This window comes from Buceros rhinoceros, unplaced genomic scaffold (assembly GCF_000710305.1).
Source record: "Buceros rhinoceros silvestris isolate BGI_N320 unplaced genomic scaffold, ASM71030v1 scaffold237, whole genome shotgun sequence".
In the NCBI taxonomy this organism is placed as follows: domain Eukaryota; kingdom Metazoa; phylum Chordata; class Aves; order Bucerotiformes; family Bucerotidae; genus Buceros; species Buceros rhinoceros.
In genome coordinates, this window is record NW_010422555.1 from 27,906 (window position 1) to 49,787 (window position 21,882).

At 35.9% G+C, this 21,882-nt stretch overlaps 1 protein-coding gene across 2 annotated transcripts in view; it reads left to right on the forward strand.

Moving 5' to 3' along the window:
• PAN3 (PAN3 poly(A) specific ribonuclease subunit) overlaps positions 1 to 21,882 on the forward strand; it is a 57,869-nt gene that overhangs the window by 19,788 nt on the left and 16,199 nt on the right. The window contains exons 4-12 of one of the 2 annotated variants that reach the window (XM_010140060.1): positions 1,730 to 1,876; positions 9,625 to 9,872; positions 10,461 to 10,565; positions 11,219 to 11,276; positions 12,351 to 12,512; positions 12,667 to 12,783; positions 12,872 to 12,973; positions 20,556 to 20,721; positions 21,148 to 21,235. In XM_010140060.1, the coding sequence (XP_010138362.1) occupies positions 1,730 to 1,876; positions 9,625 to 9,872; positions 10,461 to 10,565; positions 11,219 to 11,276; positions 12,351 to 12,512; positions 12,667 to 12,783; positions 12,872 to 12,973; positions 20,556 to 20,721; positions 21,148 to 21,235 (1,193 nt within the window). Of the gene's footprint in view, positions 1 to 1,725; positions 1,877 to 9,624; positions 9,873 to 10,460; positions 10,566 to 11,218; positions 11,277 to 12,350; positions 12,513 to 12,666; positions 12,784 to 12,871; positions 12,974 to 20,555; positions 20,722 to 21,147; positions 21,236 to 21,882 lie in introns of both variants that reach the window. The other variant, XM_010140059.1, reaches the window with a different exon arrangement.

Here is a 21,882-nt window from a genome sequence, read left to right on the forward strand (position 1 = left end):
ATGTCCTGCCCTTGTTGCCCAGTTGACACAGTGTTTAGGTATGGTAGAGCTGTGCATGTGTCATGGCTAGTTCTGTCAGTATGAAAGCAGATCTCGTGTAGTTATTTGAAATGTTGTGTTTTTAGAAAGGTGCTAAAAATTCTGTCCCTCGTTCTTGTTTTGGTTGCTGATGACTTTTCAGCTCTGTTGCTACTCGGACAAATTCTGCTTGGCCCTTTGCTACCTGATCGTGTTCTTCAGTTTCAGTGCAGATTTGGCTGAATTGTGCATGCCAGATTTTATTTAGAGGAACACCGTTCTCTTAGTTAAACTTTCCTCTACCTAAAGTTCACATAAGTCCAGGATATTACCTTTTGAGCTTGAATGTGTCAGTTCCTTGTTTTCAGGCTGTTTAATGCAACTTACTATTTGTTTTGCTGCAGAGTGTATACCTTAGCAACTTTTCCTTAACTAAATGTGATTGAAGAGTTTAATTTTATAGCTTTTAGAATTCTCTTTCTTTTTCACCACTTTGAAATACAGTCATACTATGATAGTTGGCTGAAGTATTCAAATAAAGGTGTGGAAAAACAAATGAACACACACAAAAGAATACTTTTCAATACTTTTTCAATACTTTTCTTCACTGTCTGAATTAGTGTTTTGTAATCATGCTGCTTTTCTAATTTGGCACTAACTTCTCTGCCACTTTATTTGTACTGGTAAAAAAACAATACTGGTAATTTGACAGGTGATATATTTGGTGATTTTAGAACTGCCTAAAACCAAAGTGATCCAATTTAACTTGCTTTAAAACTATCATGGATTATCTTAACAGCATTCTCTATTGGGAGTTGTTACTGTTAATTTTACTTTTCTTTAGACGTTTTTGAGAGGTACTCTGAAGACTACTTAATAAACTTGTTAGCTAATACTCTTCAAGCTTTTGAGTGTGTTCATATAATAATTTAGTTTATTTCTTGGCTTTATTTCTTTTTTTTCTTCCACAAATGTATTTTGTAATTGACTGTCCAATAAGATTTTTGCCTTTTGACCTTTAATTAGGATTTTCTTTTTCTAACCCTCCCTACTCCAAAACTACAAAACCTTGCCCACAGATTTTAATAGATAATTTAAAGTGGTATGGTTTATATACTAATAGATACTGAATCTTTGGTGGTGACTCTGTTGCTATTTGTTTCTTTGGTACCAAATTAAACCTAATTGTTGCAGGTGCTATGTAAATGGAATAGGTAATTAAAACAGAAGTTAACTTCACAAAAAAGCACTATTTGGGCCTATTTGAAATAAAGACAGAGATGACTTTGTTAGTAGGAATATTTGTTACTGCTTTAATTTGAAATTGTTACTTAGCTTGTGATGAAATCTCTAGTCACATAAAGTCACATAGGGACAGTCTGCACTAGTGGCCAGGCTTTCTCCATGTCAAGTCTGTTTTCCAACTTTATAATGTAATGCTTATGGAAAGCCTTTTGCAAAGTGTTTGTCTGAAGTCTTACATCAGCTGTTCACATGGAAAGCTTGCTACTGCTTCTTCAGATGTAAGCTAGAAAGACGTTTGAATTTGTTCATTCAGACCAGCTTCCAGTAACTGCTGCTCTTGTCAGCAAGCTGTATGTAACTGCACTTGGCAGTCTTGCCTAGAAAGTGTTTTCTACCAAATAGGCACTGTCCATCTTTTCACATTTAAAATAAACATGTCATTTACGTTTGTTTTTTAAACAGACACCAAATCCTTCTGCAAGTGAGTTTATTCCTAAAGGAGGCTCAACCTCTAGGCTGAGTAATGTATCCCAGTCAAATATGTCTGCCTTCTCTCAAGCCTTGTTCTCTCACCCCTCCATGGGAAGTCCTGCTACTGCTGGGCTAGCACCAGGTAAGTTCAGAGTAAAGATTTGCAGTACAAATCTTTTAACTTGCTTCTTTAACTTAGAATTATGTTAAACACAAACCTGTATAGATAGTGATCAAATTTATTTGGTATAAATGTAGCCACCTCCTACTTTAGCTCTTAATTTTAAGGCAGTCTTCAAGCATATAAAAGTGCAATAACTTGAGATTTATCTTCCAGCAGTATGAAAATCACACTGCGGGCTGTGAAATCTGTTCAGCCACAGCAGTACTGAAATTAGCTTGGCCTAACTTTGTTCTTTTTGGGGAAAAGGAGTGCAGAGTTACCACATCCTGTGCTCTGTGTGGTCCTGGCTGGAGCAGTACCTGAAGATGGTTTAAACTACCCCAGTCTGGGAATGCCCTGCAGTCTACAAATGGATGTGTGCTCAGATTACCACACACAGATCTGCTCCTTGGATTTGTTTCTTGATTATGTAATTTGAAAGTATTTCTTTTCAATGCTCATGAGTATATATGGGGACTTAATCTCAATGAAAAACAAAAAGTAGAAGAGAAGCAATTATGAAATAATTTGTCTTGCAAAACCGTGTTAACTGTTACTGTATCTGTTGTTCTATGTAGTCTTCTAAGACCAATTCGTGGTTATTTCCCATGTTTAAAACTCTTATTGAAATGTATTTCATGCAATCATACAATTCTGACTGACAAGATTTTTTTTTTTACACTTAAAGTTCAAATTCTTCATAAAACAAAGTAGTTTTAAGATATAATCATCAGTAGATCTGGATATTACACATAGCAGATCCTTTACCAAGTTTCTCTACATACTTAAACCTTTGGCAGTGTCTTTTGATGTACGTGAAGCATTGGGTATCTGCCAAAAGGCAGAGGGGCAAATATTGTAAATGTTTGGTTTTCTAAAAACAGTACTGGCGATTACCATCTATTAAACTGAATTTCAATCTTTTCTGATACCAGGGAATAAATGTCGGTGTCAGTGTGAAAGAAGCTAGCAGTTAGCTTACCTGTTACAACTATTGAAACAGGCTAGGAAAGTGATGCTTCTGCTGACATGAACATGTTGCAGTACTGTCTGCTTCATACTGTATTGTGCTGTACAGTCTGTGCTGTATTGGAAAACTGTTGTGTTTATATACCTCTCAGCCTTGTCACCTGGATTGAAAAGTATATAAAGGAGTAAATAGAATACAGTTAAAGTGATCTACTTTTGGAAAGTGTCCAGTGGGATCTCAGAGGGATCCTTCACAATCCAATTTCTTTACTATCTGTAAGTAATACTTGAAAGGATAAGTAACACTATTGATGAAAGAAGTTCGTGCAACAATTTGAGCTTCTAGAAATATAGATGCCAATGCTGAAAACTAGGTTCAAATAGTATTGTTTATGGATAAGAGGGATGGGGTGTATTTACAAGAACTAACTACAGGCACAGTTGGTTTGTTGCCCTGCTTCTCCTATATAATTAAAAAGAGAGTATAGCTGAAAGAAGGAATCTGGGCTGGGTGCACTTAATTTCTCTAGAAGCTTTTTTTCTCTGCTCTTGAGTGCAGAATTCTCTGAACCTGAATGTCTTGTGACAATAATACTCAAACATTTTTATTTAAATGATTTAGCTGTCGGTAGTATACATCTAAAAGGTTCTGTTGCCTTAAGGTGAATTAGCAGGTGCTCTTTGTAGAAGATTAGGCTTTTAAATAAGCAAGCAGTATTTATGTGTGGGGACACTTCACTCTTTAGGTTGTAATAGATCACAACATATTTAAATTGGTTTTTATTATGTTAAATTGTCATTAAAAATATTGTTGGAGTCTATTAGCTTTCAATAAGTGCAAATGAATTTAAGTGAAAGCCATATAAAGAGTTTTAAAGAATTTAACTTTAAAGATGTGTCTTTTTAAAATTAAATGGTATATATTCTCTGATAGAATAACTTTCAGGAAACATGTAAGATTTAAGCGTTTGCATGACATTAAAACTGCTTCTAGTAGCTTACAGAGTACTGGAGGAAATTATTTCATAAGAACTAAGGAAATGTAGTAGAATTAATTTGTTAAAAGTTCCATAATTTAATACATCCACAAGGAAGTAGGTAAATGATGGAAGAATCTTTTGATTTCCCTCCTGAATATGGAAAAATTAAGCTTATGTACATCTCTAATTTCTGAGATTTCCCTAAAGGTAGGTGGAAGTAAAAACCGCTTTTGACACCTAGTATTTCATAGATAACTGTTCACAAAGTTGATTGTTTGTGGAAAATACTTGTTCTGCTTGTCTGATCAACTGTACTGCAGAAATATTGGAAAAAATGACAACTGAAACCTAACATAATTCAGTAGATAACGTCTTGTATCCACACCTGAAATGTTCATTAGAGCATAGCATGGAAGAATGTATTTTATGTGTATTTACTTAGGTAAGTGCTTTCTAGCATAATCTCAACAGAATCAGTCATTTCATTAGCCTTTAATAGAATATGAAAACAGTGAGATAAAATGAGACTTGCACAAATAGCTGGGGAAAATTGTCCTATTGAAGAGGTTTGAACAGATCTGCTTCACTCTCTCAAACTTCTTTCCTTACGCTCCCCTGGGTAGGACCCTGTTGTGCTTCTCCCATTCCCTTGCTAGGAAATGCATCCTATTTATCCCTTGTATGGGAAATTCAGTGAGTTGTTGACAGCCTTCAGATGGTGTGTTTGCTAACAGGTTTATCTTACCCTGTTCTGTGTGGCAGTTTCAGAGTAGTAGCACCATTGAAATATACAGTAAAGTGTATGAAAGAAATTAATGAATGTCATTGAAGTCATAAGAAATTGCTATGTTGAACTTGAGGAGATGTATAGCCCCCAGTAGAGAAGGTCTTTGACTGACTTGGGTTTGCTTAAGGTAGGTTATAACTAAAGAGGTGCCTGTCATTGATGGAAGTGTCAGCAAATTGCTGTTACTTCTATATTTAGTCCAAGACAAGCTCTGAGCTTATGCAGAGTGTAAGAGATCCCATTTTGGCTGCCAGTCTGAACCTGCAGGCTTAGGAGCCCAGAGCATGAAGGTGATGTGCTTGTGTCCATTTGACACATCTCTATTCATGCTGCATTACAAGAGTGTAGTTTTCATTGCTCATGGCCTTAGCTGGAAATGGACCACTTTCAGCTGAGGTGGCTTGAGTGGCCTAAGGCACCGAGAACTTGTTCTGACCTCCCATTATCAAGTATGGTGCAGCCATCCTGCTGAGAAAGTTTCAGTCATGCCAGAATAATACAAGAGAGGAAGAAGAAGGTAAAGAGATTGTAAAATTAGTTTTATCCCGAATAAAATTGAAGAGAAAGAACTTATGACTCAAGCTGTTTAGGAAATTAAGCAGATTTAATTAACTTGGAAATATACAGCTATGATGCTAATGACCTAATAGAGAGCTTATAATAAAAAGAAATATATAGTGAGTTTAAGGATGATGCTTGAAAGAATTTATGGAAGTAGTCTGGTTTTATTATATACATTGCTTAGTCATTCCTCAAAATGTACCTAGTAGTCTAGAGTAGTCTAGTTTCTAAAGTACAAAACATCGGAGTAATAAAGCAGTTAAATGTTTAATTTTTGACCTCTGAATGTGTTACAAGCCTTAGAGGCATAGGTATATGATTGTAGATGAGTAAATTTGTGGGCAAAGATAGGAAAGTATGTATAGAACATCTATTGGATTCCTCTTTTTTTGAAGTATTTATGCTTTAAAAGTATTATGTTCTACGCCAGTTGATCTGTATACACGAGCTTAATGAAATCTTGTTTCATTAAGTTGTAAAATTCCATTGAATCAAAAAAACCTATAGACACTGTCCTTAATGAGAATTTATGCCCTTTCTTTGATCCTGTTTATCCGTATCAATTCTCAGATTCAAAAGACAACCTAGCTTTTAATTCAAATACATTGCGTGCTACAAAACTTTGTTAGAAGCATTAATCTCAAATTCAAAGACTGAAATGAATTTCAAAGTCTACCTTTTCCCTTTCCTCAGTCACAATGAAGCTTTGAAAGTCAAAAAAAAAAAGGCAAGAAGTGAAAATATAACAGTAGAGGGATGTGTAAATATGACCTCTGCCTAAAAAGAGAATAGCAGCAGGAGCTCCAGGTATGTGCAGGTAGCCTGTATGGTCACTGCAAATGTTGTGAAAAGACCTTCAAATCCTGCAGCTGTTTCTATGTTAGTATGATACCATGACAGCTGTATACTATTACACTGGTTTTTAGATGTAAATAATTGTGAAGTAAAAGAAGCCCTTTCTCCTTGCGGTTCACCTCTCAAGATACTATTTGACTTCTTCATGAAGGGTATTAAGATTCATTGAGACGAGGAACAGAGAGCCACCTTTACTAGTAGTTAAGTCTCAGGAAGTAGAATTTGAAGTGGGGTTTGTGGGGTTTGCCTCACTACTCCTGTGGCATTTTAATGTAGGGGAACACTAAAATGTCTCATGGGGAAGCTTAATGTTGGGGTTTTTGTTAGAATCACTGATATTATATATAAATCCTAATTAAATTATTCAAACCCCATTTTTAGGCCCGTCAGTGAATAAGTGTTTATATAAATTGTGCTATTGAAAACAGCATGTCTAATTCTGTGAGAGGTAGTTTCATATTCACCACATTGTTACCTTTATGTTCACTACCATCTTTCTTCTTCCGTATGAGTTAATAGGAATATATGTTCGCCTTTTAATACAGCCATTTTACTTTATTTTCCTTTAATTCTATTTTGTTGTGGTTAGTAAGGTTTTAACTGATTGAAATGCTAATGAAGTTGGTGAGATCTGAGTTTGTGCACCCAATTATTTGCTTCCATAAGTACTTAGCCATGCAACAGTTTCACTGTATTAAACAGTTTTTTTTTCTTTTTATGTGATACTGGATTTCTAATAATTAATACTTAGTCTCTTAAACTCTGAAGAATTTCATGCAGGTCTCTCAGGAGATTCTGTCTGTGAATATTTGCTGCCTTAGCCTGTCAGTACCCACTGCAGTACTAGCAGCAAATTTCTCTTAACTTGCAGGATATTGTTGTAGTAGCGTTAAAACAAACTGTGGTCAAGCATCTTTCATATCTTGAACTTACTTTGTATATTGGCAAATGAGAAGCCTGTATGTTCTGCCCACCAGGTGATTTTCATTGAGCTCTCAATGTCTTTCCACAATCAGATCTAACTAAGGCTGGAAGGGCGTTTGAAAGGATTTGTGTAACTCTGACAGTCTTCCTTTTCTTTCAATTTTATGTTAATAGCCGAGCAAAGACATTAAGGGTTTATATTTATAACTATTCTTAGGAAAGAATAAAGTTTTTTTAAAAAGTAAGGAGGAAATTGTTTGAAATTATATCAGTAAGAACTGCTAGTGATATAAGACTTTTTTTCTGAGAAACTTTCAGTAGAAGGTCCCAACAGAATTTTAACAAGGTTGCAAGTCATCACTTTCATTTCTAAACTAAGATTTACAGTATACTGTGTCTTGCATGTACAGTTTTTATTTTAAAGTAGCAAAGTCTTTGCTTAGTTTTTCATGAGTGTATATGAAGGTGCTGGGTTTTTTTCTTACAGTTAAATGGTTTTTTGAAACAAATGTTTTCTGAAGTCAGCTATTTCTATCTGGGTAGAGATTAGATGCTTGCAAGGACTTGGGTTAATAGTGCATTGTACGGGAGTGGAATGAAAAAGACATGTCAATAACTTTCCGTAGATGAAGAGAATCCCTTGAACGTCATAGACACAAACTGTAAAGCTGCTTCAGTTTTATGGCCACTTCAGTTGGCCATCCTTCAAATTTTAATGGAAATATATAGTTTCCTTTGAAATTGCTCTTTTCTCACAATGGATTAAGAATGCGTTCATATTTTAGTCTTTTGTTAAAAATGTAACTAACCATTTATACAGTACCTATTGATACATTTAAGTGTTAGTCACTAAAGGCAACTTTTAGCATAATGGAAACTTACTGTCTTTTGTAGCATAAACCAGTGCAATCACAGTGTGTAAGGTTTTATGGTCATACAGTTGATTGGTAAATAGATTTTTAGGAGACTAGTTATGTTACCATTCAGAAGTATTTAAAAACTAAACATTCGGAGCTGCCTATTATATTTCACGTTTTAAGTTAACAACCTATTAAGCAGTTATTCCACAATATTTTCTTATGGCTTACATTAAAAATCTTATTTTGTTGGAATGATTCACTTTTTAAGAACAAAAGAAATAATTGTGGTGAATTAATACACACAATTTTTGAGATGTCAAAAGTAAATGATTGGAGCTAAATTAAAGGTTACAAATATTCTGTTAATTAGAGTAATATAGTTTCAAAATAATTTTTCCCCAACTACTGATTAAACTGTTCATACTAAAATTATTTGCTTCTCTGGTTTAAGGATAAAAAACAAAGAAACCCTACACTCCTACACATTACTGATGATGCATATTGAGAACTCTGTGTACAATGGCTGCTGACTGAAATAATTAAAGTAGCTTTTGGTAGCTGAACTGTGTATGAAGAAGTTGCCCTTGGTATTATTAACAGGCATTTAAAAGTACTTCCTTTTGTAAGGTCTGAGAATCAAACAACAGAATTTTTAGTTAGAGAATAATTCTCAGCTGTCCATAGAGCATTAAATATTAAAGTTGTTTATTTTATATCCTTTCAAAAAAAGAATCTAGTTTGACTAATAAAATTCTGATTATTAAATAAGAGAAAGTACATCCCGGTCTCGAGAGCAACAATAAGTTTCATAGATGCTTTCCTTTGTATTAATCTGAAAACCTAGATATCTAGGATCTTCTGCTAGCAATACTAGGAGTTTTTGGAAGGGTTATCTCTTCCTCACCCTGCAAGGTTTCTTTGACATCTGAACTCTTATAAATAAGCATATCTGAGAATTCTGAATACAATGAATCCTGGACTAACTGAGCTAGGTGACTAAAACGTGGCGGGGGGCAGGGGGGAAGCTCCTCTTGCATCTGTGGGGAAAATTGTTTAGAAGCTGAGCATCTCTGGTCTCAGTTGAGTTGCCTGTCTCGTGTTGAGAGGGAACACGGGTCAATAAAATAATTTTAAATTTGAAAGTTCAGCATGAATGCCAAACAGATTAGATATTCTGAGAAGTTAACATCTTTGCATATCAAATAGATCTTTGGAAGATTATATTATTATAATAATAGTAGGAAAATAGATAACAGCCTCTGAGATGAAAAGTAGCATACTGTGTTTGGCTTATTTGTGTGCTGTAGTTGCTGGAGATCTAACTCTAATACTCATATACAGCTGTGGAGTTAATTCTAGTAAAAGGTGCACACATAATTAGGAGAAGTGATTTACAGCTTGGCAAACTCCATTGACTGCTTATGTAAACATTCATTTAGCATATAGTCATTAATATTTTACCTTTTACAGTTTAATAAGCTCTCTTCTAAACACAGTATTAATTTGATTCATCTCCCCCTTTTTACTACTTCTGCACCTTTAATTCCAGTTCTCTCTGTGTAGATCTTAAGTTCCCAAGCCCTTTTCCTCTGAGCTGAGTAAAGATATTGGGAAAATTGCATTTGTTCACTCTTGCTCTTAATGTTTTGCTTCTTAGCATAGATGTAGCAGTCCTTAAACATCTCACCTGCTCAGAATATTATTGATAGTGAAGGCTGTTTGGGTTTTTCTTGAAATTGCTAATTTTTTATGACAAAGATTTGATCAAGAATCTTTCTGCATTTCTTTAAGGAATGTCACTGTCAGCGGGATCATCTCCTCTTCATTCCCCCAAAATAACTCCTCATACGTCTCCTGCTCCTCGAAGAAGAAGTCATACTCCTAACCCAGCAAACTATATGGTGCCTACTAGTGCCTCTGCTTCTGTTGCTAATGCTGTCTCTCAGCCTCCATCTACTGGCCAGGTGATCCAGAAGGAAACAGTAGGTGGAACAACGTACTTCTACACTGATACAACTCCAGCACCTCTCACAGGAATGGTACGTTTGCTGTTGTGACAGAAGTGTATGGAGTTTCCAAATGCTGAGATGGTTGATACTACAGAGATTATTCTTAACGCTCTGAAACCCTTATTATTATTATTAACCCTTATAAGAATTCACCTTTTAGCTGTTGTAATTTTTCTCCAAAATCTCTGAAATTTAAGGACCAGAGATTTTTTTGGTTTTATTTTTCATTTATCTCTATGGAGAGTCTTGTGAGGTTTTTTACAGCAATAGAAGGAAAGAATTTTGTGTATATCTTAGTGGATACATAGTGAGAAAACATCAAAAACTCAGACTGGGGTGTTACTGTTTGATAGGTTAAATAACTTGGTTACAGTGGAAGAGGTAAGTTTGTTACAAAAAATGTTAAAATAACTGTGTACATACAAACACACCCCCTTGAAATCATTAGGAGTGAATATCATCACATAAGGAAATTATAGTGCATCTGACAGTGTATTTGTAACATGTACTGTGCATGAAGAATTCGTAGTTCAGTATTTCAAACTGAAAGGGTGACAAAACTTGGTTTTCCCTCTTCTTAAGGATTTTAAACTGCTTCTTAAAATATTTTGTTTTCAGGTATTTCCAAACTACCACATTTACCATCCAGCTGCACCTCACGTTGCTTACATGCAGCCAAAAGCAAATGCACCTTCATTCTTTATGGCAGATGAGCTCAGACAGGTAAGATAATAGACAATTTAAAGGAAAATTGCATATCTCAGCAAAAACTGGAAAATTGCTAATAGTAGAAGACAAATAGCCATTCAAAATCTGTGCAGTCAATATTCCCTGTGGAGAATTCAAAAAATCAAGTCCTGTAGTAGATGGAATACAGCAAAGGATGGGGGCAGGGTACAACATCTGTGACTGCAATCTAATCTGCATGCCATGATATACTATTCAGCTAAGTATTCTCACTTCTTGTATGTTGTTTTGGTGTGCATGAGTTCACTTATGTAGCATTCCTTTAAGCTGTAATCCCATCCGGTTCTAAAGTCTTTCACTGAAATGGAAGTATATGCAAGTGTGAGTTGATGAGCCCTTCTCTGAGGGCTGGCTGTGACTTCCTTATATCACCTTTACTGTAGTAGGTGCCTCTGTCAATGGTAGCTCTGGCTAAGGTGTCTTCTGCAGCTTCTTCATTCAAGAATTTTTATATTTTGTCGTTAACATTTTCAAGCTAGTGGTCTTCTCCTCACCCTGCCCCACATGCTTGTGTCAACTCCCTATTTTGGTACAAGTGGGTGGTACTTCAAAGACACTTTTACTGTTAACTTACCAAAAATGGTGAGCTGAATTATAACATTCAAAACTTGACTTAATTTGTTCTTCAGGAACTGATCAACAGACACTTAATAACTATGGCCCAGATTGATCAAGCTGATATTCCTGGTAAGTGTTTCTTATGAACTAAACCATGATCATATTGTTCTGCAACCATGCTTTTTCAACAATATTGTCATTATCTTGCAAAAAACACAACTTATTTTTAATTTTTCATGAAGCCTTAATCATCAGCCTGAGCTGTTGGATAACCATATGCAAAGTATTTCAGAAATATAAAATTTGTTTCTTGTTTCTGTTCTCTTCTGTAATTTTGTTTTGAAATTCCTTAATGATTTGGAATATTTAAAATTGTTGAGAAAGGAAAAATCATTAAGGCAATAAAGCCTTGAGAGAAAGAGTATTGTATTACTTGTTAGGTATTCCTTTAAAGAATGCATGTGTTTTCAAGGCTGTGTATAAACTATCAAATTAATTTATTTTGAAGTGAATTGGCCAGCATATCAGAGAAGGCTTTGTACTAGTTGTCACGCAAGAGAAGCATATACTATTCACTGTAATTTGGCTTTTGAAGAATTTACAATTGACTGCGTTTAACTTGATTTAAACAGATTGCTTTTTTTGGTTGCAGTATCCTTCTCAAATGTGTGTTTAATATGATAAAGAGGCAGTAAAAAAAAATGCAGTTTAGTTTACTAATCCAGATGAAGCACCAACGTATCTCTTCTTGCAAGGGTAATCTCTTAATCTGATTTGTAAACCTTTAGCACTTCTATTTTCTAAACCAGTATGTTAAAATATGTAAGATTTAGATTTGCTTTTTTGTATGAAAACAGGGTTCTTACAGTGGTAGGAAGTCTGCATGGAACTTGGTGCTTATTTATGAAAAGAACAGAGTGAATTTTTAAGGCAAATGATAATGGTAGATGGTACTGTGCATCTATTCTGTTGTTTTTTACTTATTGTAACTGTTCTTCTGACAGTTACTTTAGCTCTGTGGAATCACTTCCAGTAAGCCATATGTTGGTATTAAAGCAAAAATAGTGAATTTACTTTACACACACCTGAAAGATGGTGCAAAGAATTTAGGTATTGAAGTAGTTTTAATAATCTATGCTACTGTAATAAATATCTCAAAGTCAACTGGCACCTAATATGTTTCTATGAATAAACTGATTTTAGCAGTTCCTGCAGAAGTGGACAGCTATCACAGTCTCTTTCCTTTGGAACCACTGCCACCACCCAATCGGATACAGAAAACAAGCAACTTTGGGTACATCACATCGTGCTATAAAGCTGTAAATAGTAAAGATGACCTGCCATATTGCCTTCGGAGGATACATGGTGAGAAAAATCGAGTTGTCTCAATTCCTAAGCATGCTAGTCATGCTAGACATGCTAATGTCTGATTGCTTTTCAGTAGTTTCAGAAGAAATTTTAAAGTAAAAAATTCTGCCTCAAAACATTATATTTTAAACCAATGCTTATTTTTTCCTAGGCTTTCGTCTTGTTAACACCAAGTGCATGGTATTGGTTGACATGTGGAAGAAAATTCAGCACTCAAATATAGTAACTTTGCGTGAAGTGTTTACCACTAAAGCATTTGGAGAACATTGTAAGGTTTTTTTTTCCACAATTGGTATGTTGAGACTTTTTTCTTAGTGTGCTTGAGTTAGTAATTGTCACGTGTTTCTATTTTGAAGCTCTTGTGTTTGCATATGATTTTCATGCTGGAGGAGAGACTATGATGAGCAGACACTTCAACGACCCTAATGCTGATGCCTATTTCACAAAACGAAAATGGGGTAAGGAAAATACATTATCATACAATACTATTTCCAGTACTTAAGCAGTAAATAGCTGGTGAGAAACAGGCGCTCAATTTTTTAGCTACTCAGTTCTGTCATAAGCTGATTTGGATCAGAGAGCTCTTCTTCACTTTCTATTTGTAAATTTTTTGAATATATATTTTTCTAAATAATAGGAAAGTGCAATGAGTTAAAAGTTAAGGTAAAAGACTAACAGTGAACAGTTTACTTTTCTGGTTATATTTGACTTACAACTAATTTGCAAAATTGATGTCAGTTTGTAAGGGAATTACAGTTCTTTGACAGGGAAATAAGTTTGGACACGTTTGGGAGCCAGCTCTGGGATTCTAATTGCAGGACCAGCAGGGTGACACCTGACGCTTACTGGAGATGTTTTGAAGTCCTAAAAGACATATGCTATGCCAATTTGATACTTGCTGTTCAGGTGCCCTCCGCTTACAAAATTTTTTTCTTCTAAGTATTGTGAGGACTAATTAGTGTTGTATTTAATGTTTTGAAACATGAAGTAATAGTTAAGACAAACGGATTGAAGAAACCCTTTAACATACATGCTTTTCAGGCACCAACGTCATAGGCCTGGGTTTTGTTTTGTGGGTTTTTTTAAGGTATATCCTATGGCTTCAAAGGAGTCACTAAAGCTACATCTAGATTCATAAATAAAATCTGTCACAGCATGGTCTGTGGCTTAGCAAGTCGCTCAGTAGAGCTCATATCCATATGGCTAAAGACTCTTCCTCTCCAAAACAGTATGCTGTTTGGACCAGTTTGTGACCTGTACAGTCCCACAAACTGCATCCAGATGTTGTCTGGAACACAGCAGGCCCGGTTAGTAGAGCCCAGTGCCAAGCAGAGAGAGAGAGATGGTCATGGTTGAATGGAATCACAGAAAGACTTAGGGCAGGAGGGTACCCACGGAGCAAATTTGGATCAACTTCCTGCTTAATGCAGTACCAGTCCTGAAATTAGATCCAGCAGTAGGGATGACAAGAGGACTATGACCTGGCCTTGTTTGTTTTATTAAAGTAGATGTTCCCTAAATGTCTTTAGGTTGCAAGTGTATAAAGAGAAGCAGAAGCTGAGGTTTCTTCTTTGTTGTGCCTTTTGAAATTAGAGACTGTAGCTGTGAATTCGATCTGTTTCAAAGGTAGACATGGAAAATTTTACTTGTCTATCTGGTAAATGAGAGTGTAATGGATTGGTAATGTGTGAATACATTCAAAGGCTTGTAGATCCCTTATACACTGAATAATTTCCACTGGTGTTGCACTGAGATGACTAGTGTAAGTGAGGCTGGAACTTGAGTTCTGCCATTGCTTTTTGTGGTAAAATCCGAGACAGGGGAGACCCTAGTTTAACTGGTGATATTCTGTGGCAAGTCAACAAATGCAATTTCAAATTCAGTGAGCCTGATGTGAAACTGATTTCATAGGATAAACTTGGAACACCTACTGCCATGTTAATGACTTTATGTGCAGGATTAGAATTCTGAGTGTCCCCCAACCATGGTTTTCAATTTCCATGTAAATCAGTCTTCGTTAGGTTTTTATATCTTTCTAGAGCATTATAGAATAATATATTTTCTGGATAAAATAATAGAAGTTAGAATAAAATTATTGGGGAAACACTCTTTTGTCATACTGGAAAAGAATTGAGTTTTGTTCCTATAACAGGCAGTCTCACTGATCTATCCAAGTTCTTTGCAGGAAGATCCAGTAGATAGATCTTGGGTTTTCAGTGAAGTCCATCAGAGTCACTAAAAGAAACTAAGTGACCATGAGTTAGGTTAATAACTGGTTAGAAGATAAGAAACAAGAGTGCACAGTTGATTTTCACAGTGGAAGGAGATCACTGATGGGGTCTTTCAAGAATATGTGCTGGGAGTTGTATTTCTTAACACATTCACTTTGCACTGAAGATAATGGTCTATCAAAGTTTGCTGATACTACCAAATTTTTTGGATTGTTAAAAATAAAGGCCAATTGTGATGAATTGCAGAAGGATCTTACAAGACTGGGATTCTTGGCAATAATCTAGCAGGTGATGTAATGTAAACTGATGTGGTGAAGGGAAAATGTAGCTCTAGCTTTTAACATAAAATGGTAGCCTCTGGCTGTTATCACTCAGTAATAGATCTGGGGCTATAGTTAAGTGGATTAAGGAAATTATTGTCCTTTTGCTGAATAGCAGTAAGTAGGAAATGGTTTGTTGCAGATTATTAAGAAAAGAGTAAACAATGAAATGGAAGACATTGTATTCAAGATGTGGGTATATCATAGATTCATATCTGTATTTGTGGTCCTCCTTAACCATTTTGAAGGATCTAGAAGAGCAGTGAAGAAGAGGTAAAAGTAGAAGAGGTAGAAGTAGAAAGGCATGGAATGACTTCTGTATCAAGAACAGCAAAGTAGAATAGTACTTCTCATACCCTTAAAGATGGATGGGAACATGATGGGTTTAAAAATGGCTGGAATATTGTAGGTGTCTAAAATTGTCAGGGATAAAGAAAAAATGAATAAGCAACAATAGTTTGCTGTTTCTTCCAGCCTAAAACTAGAGACTGACAGACGAAACTAGCTGGGTAGCAAATTCAAAACCTATGTAAAGATAACTAAGCCGTGGAACTTGGTGACAGAGTATGGTGAACATTCTCCTGGGTTTGAGGAGAAACTGGGCTTACTCCTGGACGGCTGTTAACTGCGAAGATACTATCTCTAGCTCAGGAATTACCTGAGCTGCAAATCAATGGTTGCTAGTAGAATATGCTATTTGTTTATGTTCATATGCTCAGGTATCTGTTGCAATCTACTATTGTGATTTTAGTGTATGTATCTTTGAAACAGGCTAGTGGGCTATATGGACCACTTAATTTGACCTACTACTACTTCCTTCTGTAGGCAGAGATGGTCTTTGAAATTGGAAATAAGACATCAGTTTCTATTCAGCTAAACCAAATTGTTACTTAATTAAAATGAACTGAGATACAAAAGGAAGATAACTCTTTCCTTCTGTGGCACTTGTCATTACCTGTTCTTCCAGTCTTTTTATCAGATAAATTAGAAAAAAGTCACCTGAATTGCCAAATTTTGCCAAATCTTTCTGCACATCTTGCTTTGGCCTTTCTTTTTTGGTAACTGCTGCTTTCGTAGTCTGGTCCTCAGTAAAAGGAGCAATTCAAGAAAGAAAAATAAGATTGCATACCTATAACTTGATTTCTCAGAATTGCCTGCCTTCATGGATCCTTTCTCCATCCCCTCACAGAGTTTCTTGGCCGTCTGCCTGCCTAGAGGAGACTCCCAAGAGAAGCAGGGGAATGGATGGAAGTTGGGTACTCTGCAGCATGAGACCCAGATTAGTGCAATTGCTTTTAAAGGTTTTAGGAGGCACAACACTGTCAACCTGATCAGTGAACTCAGAGAATTTGATTTCAGGTATGCAACCTTATTTATGTTGAACACTCCAGTTGGCAACACAAGATTTTGACAGTTACAAGATGAGGATTATGGTTTACATAGTTGTCTTGCATGTCACTGGTGTCAGTGTGGTCAGTCCCGGGTTTTTTCTTTTTGCCATGTTGTCTACAGGCCCTCTTACAGAACTGCTTTGGAAGGGATTTGGTGTGGGAGGAAAAGTAGGGGCTTATGTTTATTTTTATACTGTAAATGAATGTCTTTGTTACTTTTGAACCTGTAGAACTTACTGCTTGTGTTCTTTACGCAGTGAAATATCCTCTTTCTTCAGGTGGTACAGTGTGATAATCCGATGCTGTTCTGTCATTGTACTAAATTTACACAAGTTTAAAAATCAGGAGTCTGATTTTTCAGCTAATTGTTACTCAGAACATTTATTTGAAAAGCTTCTTTTTGTTCAATTCTCATTCCTCATATTTCATCAATATACTCAAAAGCATCTAAACATTAAATCTGTTGTTCTGTGGTTTTCTTCTACCTTTCTGGTATTTCTCAATTTCAGATTACAGTACCTTTAGTACTATACTAAATATAGTTAATATAGTACATTCAGTATGTATGGTGCATTTATCTCTGCAGAAATGGTGTTCTCTTTAAACTAGCAAGTCAATACAAAGTACTGAAATGTTGTTCTTAACAGTCCAATAATTAAATGGTAAACCACATTCTAAATGTACATACATTAAAACTCCGCTGGAAAATCCTGGCAAATTAACAATAACTATACACTGCTTCCAGCAAGGTTTTTTCTTTGTCCTATTGAGTTTTTGCGGTTAGCAAAGATAAGTATGCCTTTGATATGTCCTTTGGTCTGCTCATTAAAAATGCTCTGAGTAATTAAATGCTGGTGAGCATGCCTGTTTGTAGGAGTTTTCAGCAACACAGATTCTGCTTTTCAGCAAACAAATTCTTTCTAATGAAGATAAGCAAGTTCCCTGGATCTTGTTTTCCATTGGACACAGTAACAGTAGTACGTAATGCACACAAGTGGACTTAATTGACTCCATGGTTTTTGCACCGCCAGTTGCTGAATGTTTTTTCATAAAATACCTCTTTCATTGAAAAAGAAGTTGTGTACTTAGACTATGAGGAGGAGAAAGAATATGTGAATATTGAAAGTCAACGTGATGTTGAGGACAAAACATGACTAATAATCATCCTAAAATAACTTTGCCAAAAGCTGCAACTTTTTCAAAGTAAATTCAAGATTTTAATATTTTCAGGTTTTTTTACAAAATATGCTGCTGTACTAGTAATTTCTCTATATTGAAAATGAGGAAATGTAAAGCTGAAGCCCAGGTTTCCCTGGAGAAGGGGGAGAAAGGAAGGCTACTGTATTTACCTTACTTTCAGTATGCAAACACTGAACAATTCACAGCCCTCAATGTAAAAGATTGATTTACAGTCAGAACCTAAGAGGTTCAATTTAGTGAGCAGCTAAATCTTTCATTCATCTTCTGATATTTTTTTCGCAACTGTCTGATGAGAACTGCAGTTTGTTAGCATGCTTTCTGACAGCCTTCCTGATGATGTAAAGTGCTATTGCTGGTGGTCCCAGCTCTCTTCCCACCCTGGGACTATCCCAGCTTTATCCTTGCTCTGGAGAACTGAATTTCATTTGAATGCTTTTTTTAACAAAGAGATGTAAACATACATGTCAGTGCAAAGAGTGCTTGTTCCATTGAGAAGATCATACCACAGAACTTAACAAATAAAAATCTTGACGATTATTTTTATCTTAACATGGCAAGATAAAATAATGGATAATCTGTGCTTTTGGAATGGCAGTTCCTACATTTTTAAAATCGTCTCCATTAGTATCTGTGTTCTGCATTTCAGAGATGAAAGTAGTGAGGGAGGCGAGTTTGCCCTGCTGTAGGTGGGAAGAACATAATCTGAAATTTTGCATGTTGTGGCAGTGGATTCAACCTGTGGCCTTTTTCAAAGCAAACATGAAAACTCTAAACCGCTTTTTGGAGTAAAGTAGTTCTGATAATTTTTGTAACATTTTCTTACATTCTTGTGATGTTTCACCGTGTTCAGCACTGTTTGGAAAGTTTTCAACTGTGTGTTTTGCCTGAAGAGTGAGCTTTTGGGTCTCGTGTCCCTTGGTCCTTACTCAAGTGCTATCTGTGGCGGGCCCGATGGGCCTCAGGCGACATACTTCATAGTCACCATTGCAGCAAACTGAATTGCATTTAATCTTGTTTGTTTTGAACAGATAGATATGTAAGAGGGTATTTCAGAACTGATTTGTCCAGTGTTTTTTTTAGCCTGTATTTTTAGTTTATGGGAACATGGGGTGCAGCCAACGAGTCTGAAAGTAGCAGCCTAGATTCAACTGTGGCCTCCAGCAAGTCTTTCCAGTAGTAAAATGATGTTGTTGCTTCATTGAGATTTTCTGATAGAGTAGGAGAGGCTATGTTGAACCCTGATCTTTCAGCTTTTCAGTGTATGACGACTATTCTCTTGGTTACATTGCCTTTATCTGGATATCAAGGGGCAAATGCTGTTGGTTGTTGAATGCAGAAAGGCAAAACTTGGGGGTTATTTTTTTTTCTCTCTTTGGGATATCTTAGCAACATTTCTGTTCTTGATGTGTTTGTTTCACACAGATGTAACTGTCTTACAGTGTCCTTATGCATTCCTGTTACATAGATCACACATGTTGCTGTTGACCAAATACAAAGCGCATTCTGTAGCGAGTAGTAACTAGAGAGAGTGAGCTTCAGCTAATAAGGGAGGTTTTATCTCCTCAATCGTTTTATATCATAATTTTTGTCATGCTGAAGGAGAGAGAATCATGAGGGGGAAAAAGTTTGCTATGTGAGACTTCTGCTATGCTGGTTTGTGGGAAGCGATTTGCATAATGATTCATCGGGAGGCCAGAAAAAACAAAGAGTATCTCATTATATTCAGCCTTCAGTAGACGTGCCAGGCTTACTGCTATTTAAAGGAGTCAGTGTTTTGATCTTTATAATCTAAATCAAAGCATCTAAAACCTAAAAAATGAACTAAAATTAAAACCAAATAAAAGCTCAGAAATGAAAGCTGAGAACATTCATAGCCCATCACCCCAAAACTAGTAAACTTTCTAAGTAAAAATTTTTCAGTAATATTTCTTTTTTTCACTTTCACATTTTTGTGTACAGATGCAAATGTCCACACAGACACATAAATTTTGGGCAAATGCACAGATGTGGATATGCTCCTGTGGGGGGTGTGGGCAGACACCAAAACCAAAAACCAAACCCAAAATAAAACCAAAAAGCAAGAAACAAACGTTTGGAGGAGTGCAATCAGTTTACTACCGAATCAGGTGCTTCATGATTTTACTGAAAAATTATGATATTACTGGTCTCAAAATTAGCAAAACCCGTTCTGAGGCCACCTCATGAAATGCTTGTGTTTTTGTAAATTGAGGTGCACTGTCTTACTCTGGATGTACTTTCTTCTACTTCAGCTTTGGGCCATGCTGACAGTAGCAACTTTTGTATTACATACGTCTTGCTAAAAATAATGTTTGTTATCTATATCTTTGTTTTTTCATCTCTGGCTCAATATTACTGAGAAACTGTTTGCAATGTAGGATTTGGGCATGTGGTTGCAAAGAGTTAGTTTTACTTTTGAAAGGAAGACTGCAAATCCATTTAGAAGGGGGGTGGTGTATTGCTTTCATATGGCCCTTTGAATAGGGTCATGTAGTAATGACTTGGCAGGGAGTTGGATCACAGCAGAACATAATGAAGTTGTGCTCAGTCATGTTTAGCCATCAAATCTTTCAGTCTGATTTGCCCATGTAATTTGAAAATAGCTTTCTAATTCTTTTTGTCTCATCTGTTAAGAGAATGTTTGATCTGTAAGCCTTCCTTTAATAAAGGAGGCAAATCGGTATCTGTTGCAGTTACCGTGGTACATGCTCAACATTTTTACTTCTGAAGTACCTGCATATTTTGATGTACCACCCAGTTTCAACCATTTCTAACCAGTGCACTGAAATGAATATGTGAGTTAATTGTATAATCCAAAATGTTCTAATTTGAGTTTTGCACATTAGCCTTCTATTGATGGTTACAGTGTTTTGCTTCTAGGTCAGCATGATGGACCACTACCACGACAGCATGCTGGATTGCTTCCAGAGTCTTTGATATGGGCATATATTGTGCAGCTCAGCTCTGCGTTGCGAACCATTCATACAGCAGGACTGGCATGCCGAGTCATGGATCCAACAAAGATTCTAGTAACGGGCAAAACGAGGTAATAAAGGTGCTCATTCTCACTGTGTTACTGTGATCTGTATTGGTAGCTGCTGAACATGCACCCATTACAGAACTTCCTAGTTAGACTTTATTTCTGTTACTTTTAACTGGCATGAAACAATATGCTAAAACTTACACATTTTTCCCAGTTTTTTTAAACATATTTGGGGAACACTTATACATTGTCCTTGAACTACTGTTCAGATCCACTACTGACAAGTTAGAAGTTTGTTGATTTATTTGTAAACTGAAGACTGTCTGTTGCGTTTTGTCAAATACTAAAATCAGTATTTTCTGCTTCATAGTAAAAATTTGCTGAGTATGATGACTTTTGTCAGATCAAAGCATTCAATGAATGCTAGAGGATAAATTGAGTAACCAACAGAATTTAACACTTCTTCCTCTTCTCTTCTTGTTCCTGAAGGTTACGAGTTAATTGTGTTGGAATCTTTGATGTTTTGACATTTGACAACAGTCAAAATAATCCACTGGCATTAATGGCTCAGTTTCAGGTAGGGCAACAGCACCATAGGTCGGTGACTTGGCACAGGATGTACTGAAAACCAGTGTGATTCCTTTTGGAAGACAAGTATTTTAATTAAACTGTAGTCCCATTATATATATCTCTAAATGACTAGTATTTTTTCACTCCTGATTTGGTCTTGGTTCTGCCATGCGTTATTCAAATTTGCTTGTAATTTAGAAAAGTGAATGCTCATTTGGCTATCTTCTGCTTCTAAATTTTCATCAAACTTGCCGAACAAGTTGAACTGTACTAGTATTTTATAAACTTAAGACAGAAGTGGTTGGGAATATGAAGTTCTAAAGACAGGAGAAAAAAAATCTTACAATTAATGTTACAGATCAAAGAATAATTCAGTAACAGTTTTTGCTATGCTTTCGATTTTTTTATTTTAACAAAAATAACTAAGTGTTGAATATCTATTCACAGAGGAGCAAGAGATCTTCTAAATAACTGAACTTACACCTTCTCACTCTTAAATGGTTCTAGTATATCTTTATTTTAGGCTCCTAGTTTTTCCGTGCTCTTCTGGCTTTCTCTGAAGTGTGGACTCTGCATAATTCCTGAATTAAGAATTCCTTTAGGCTTATCAAAAACTGTTCCGAAGTCATCTGGAGCATCACTGTGTACAGGAAT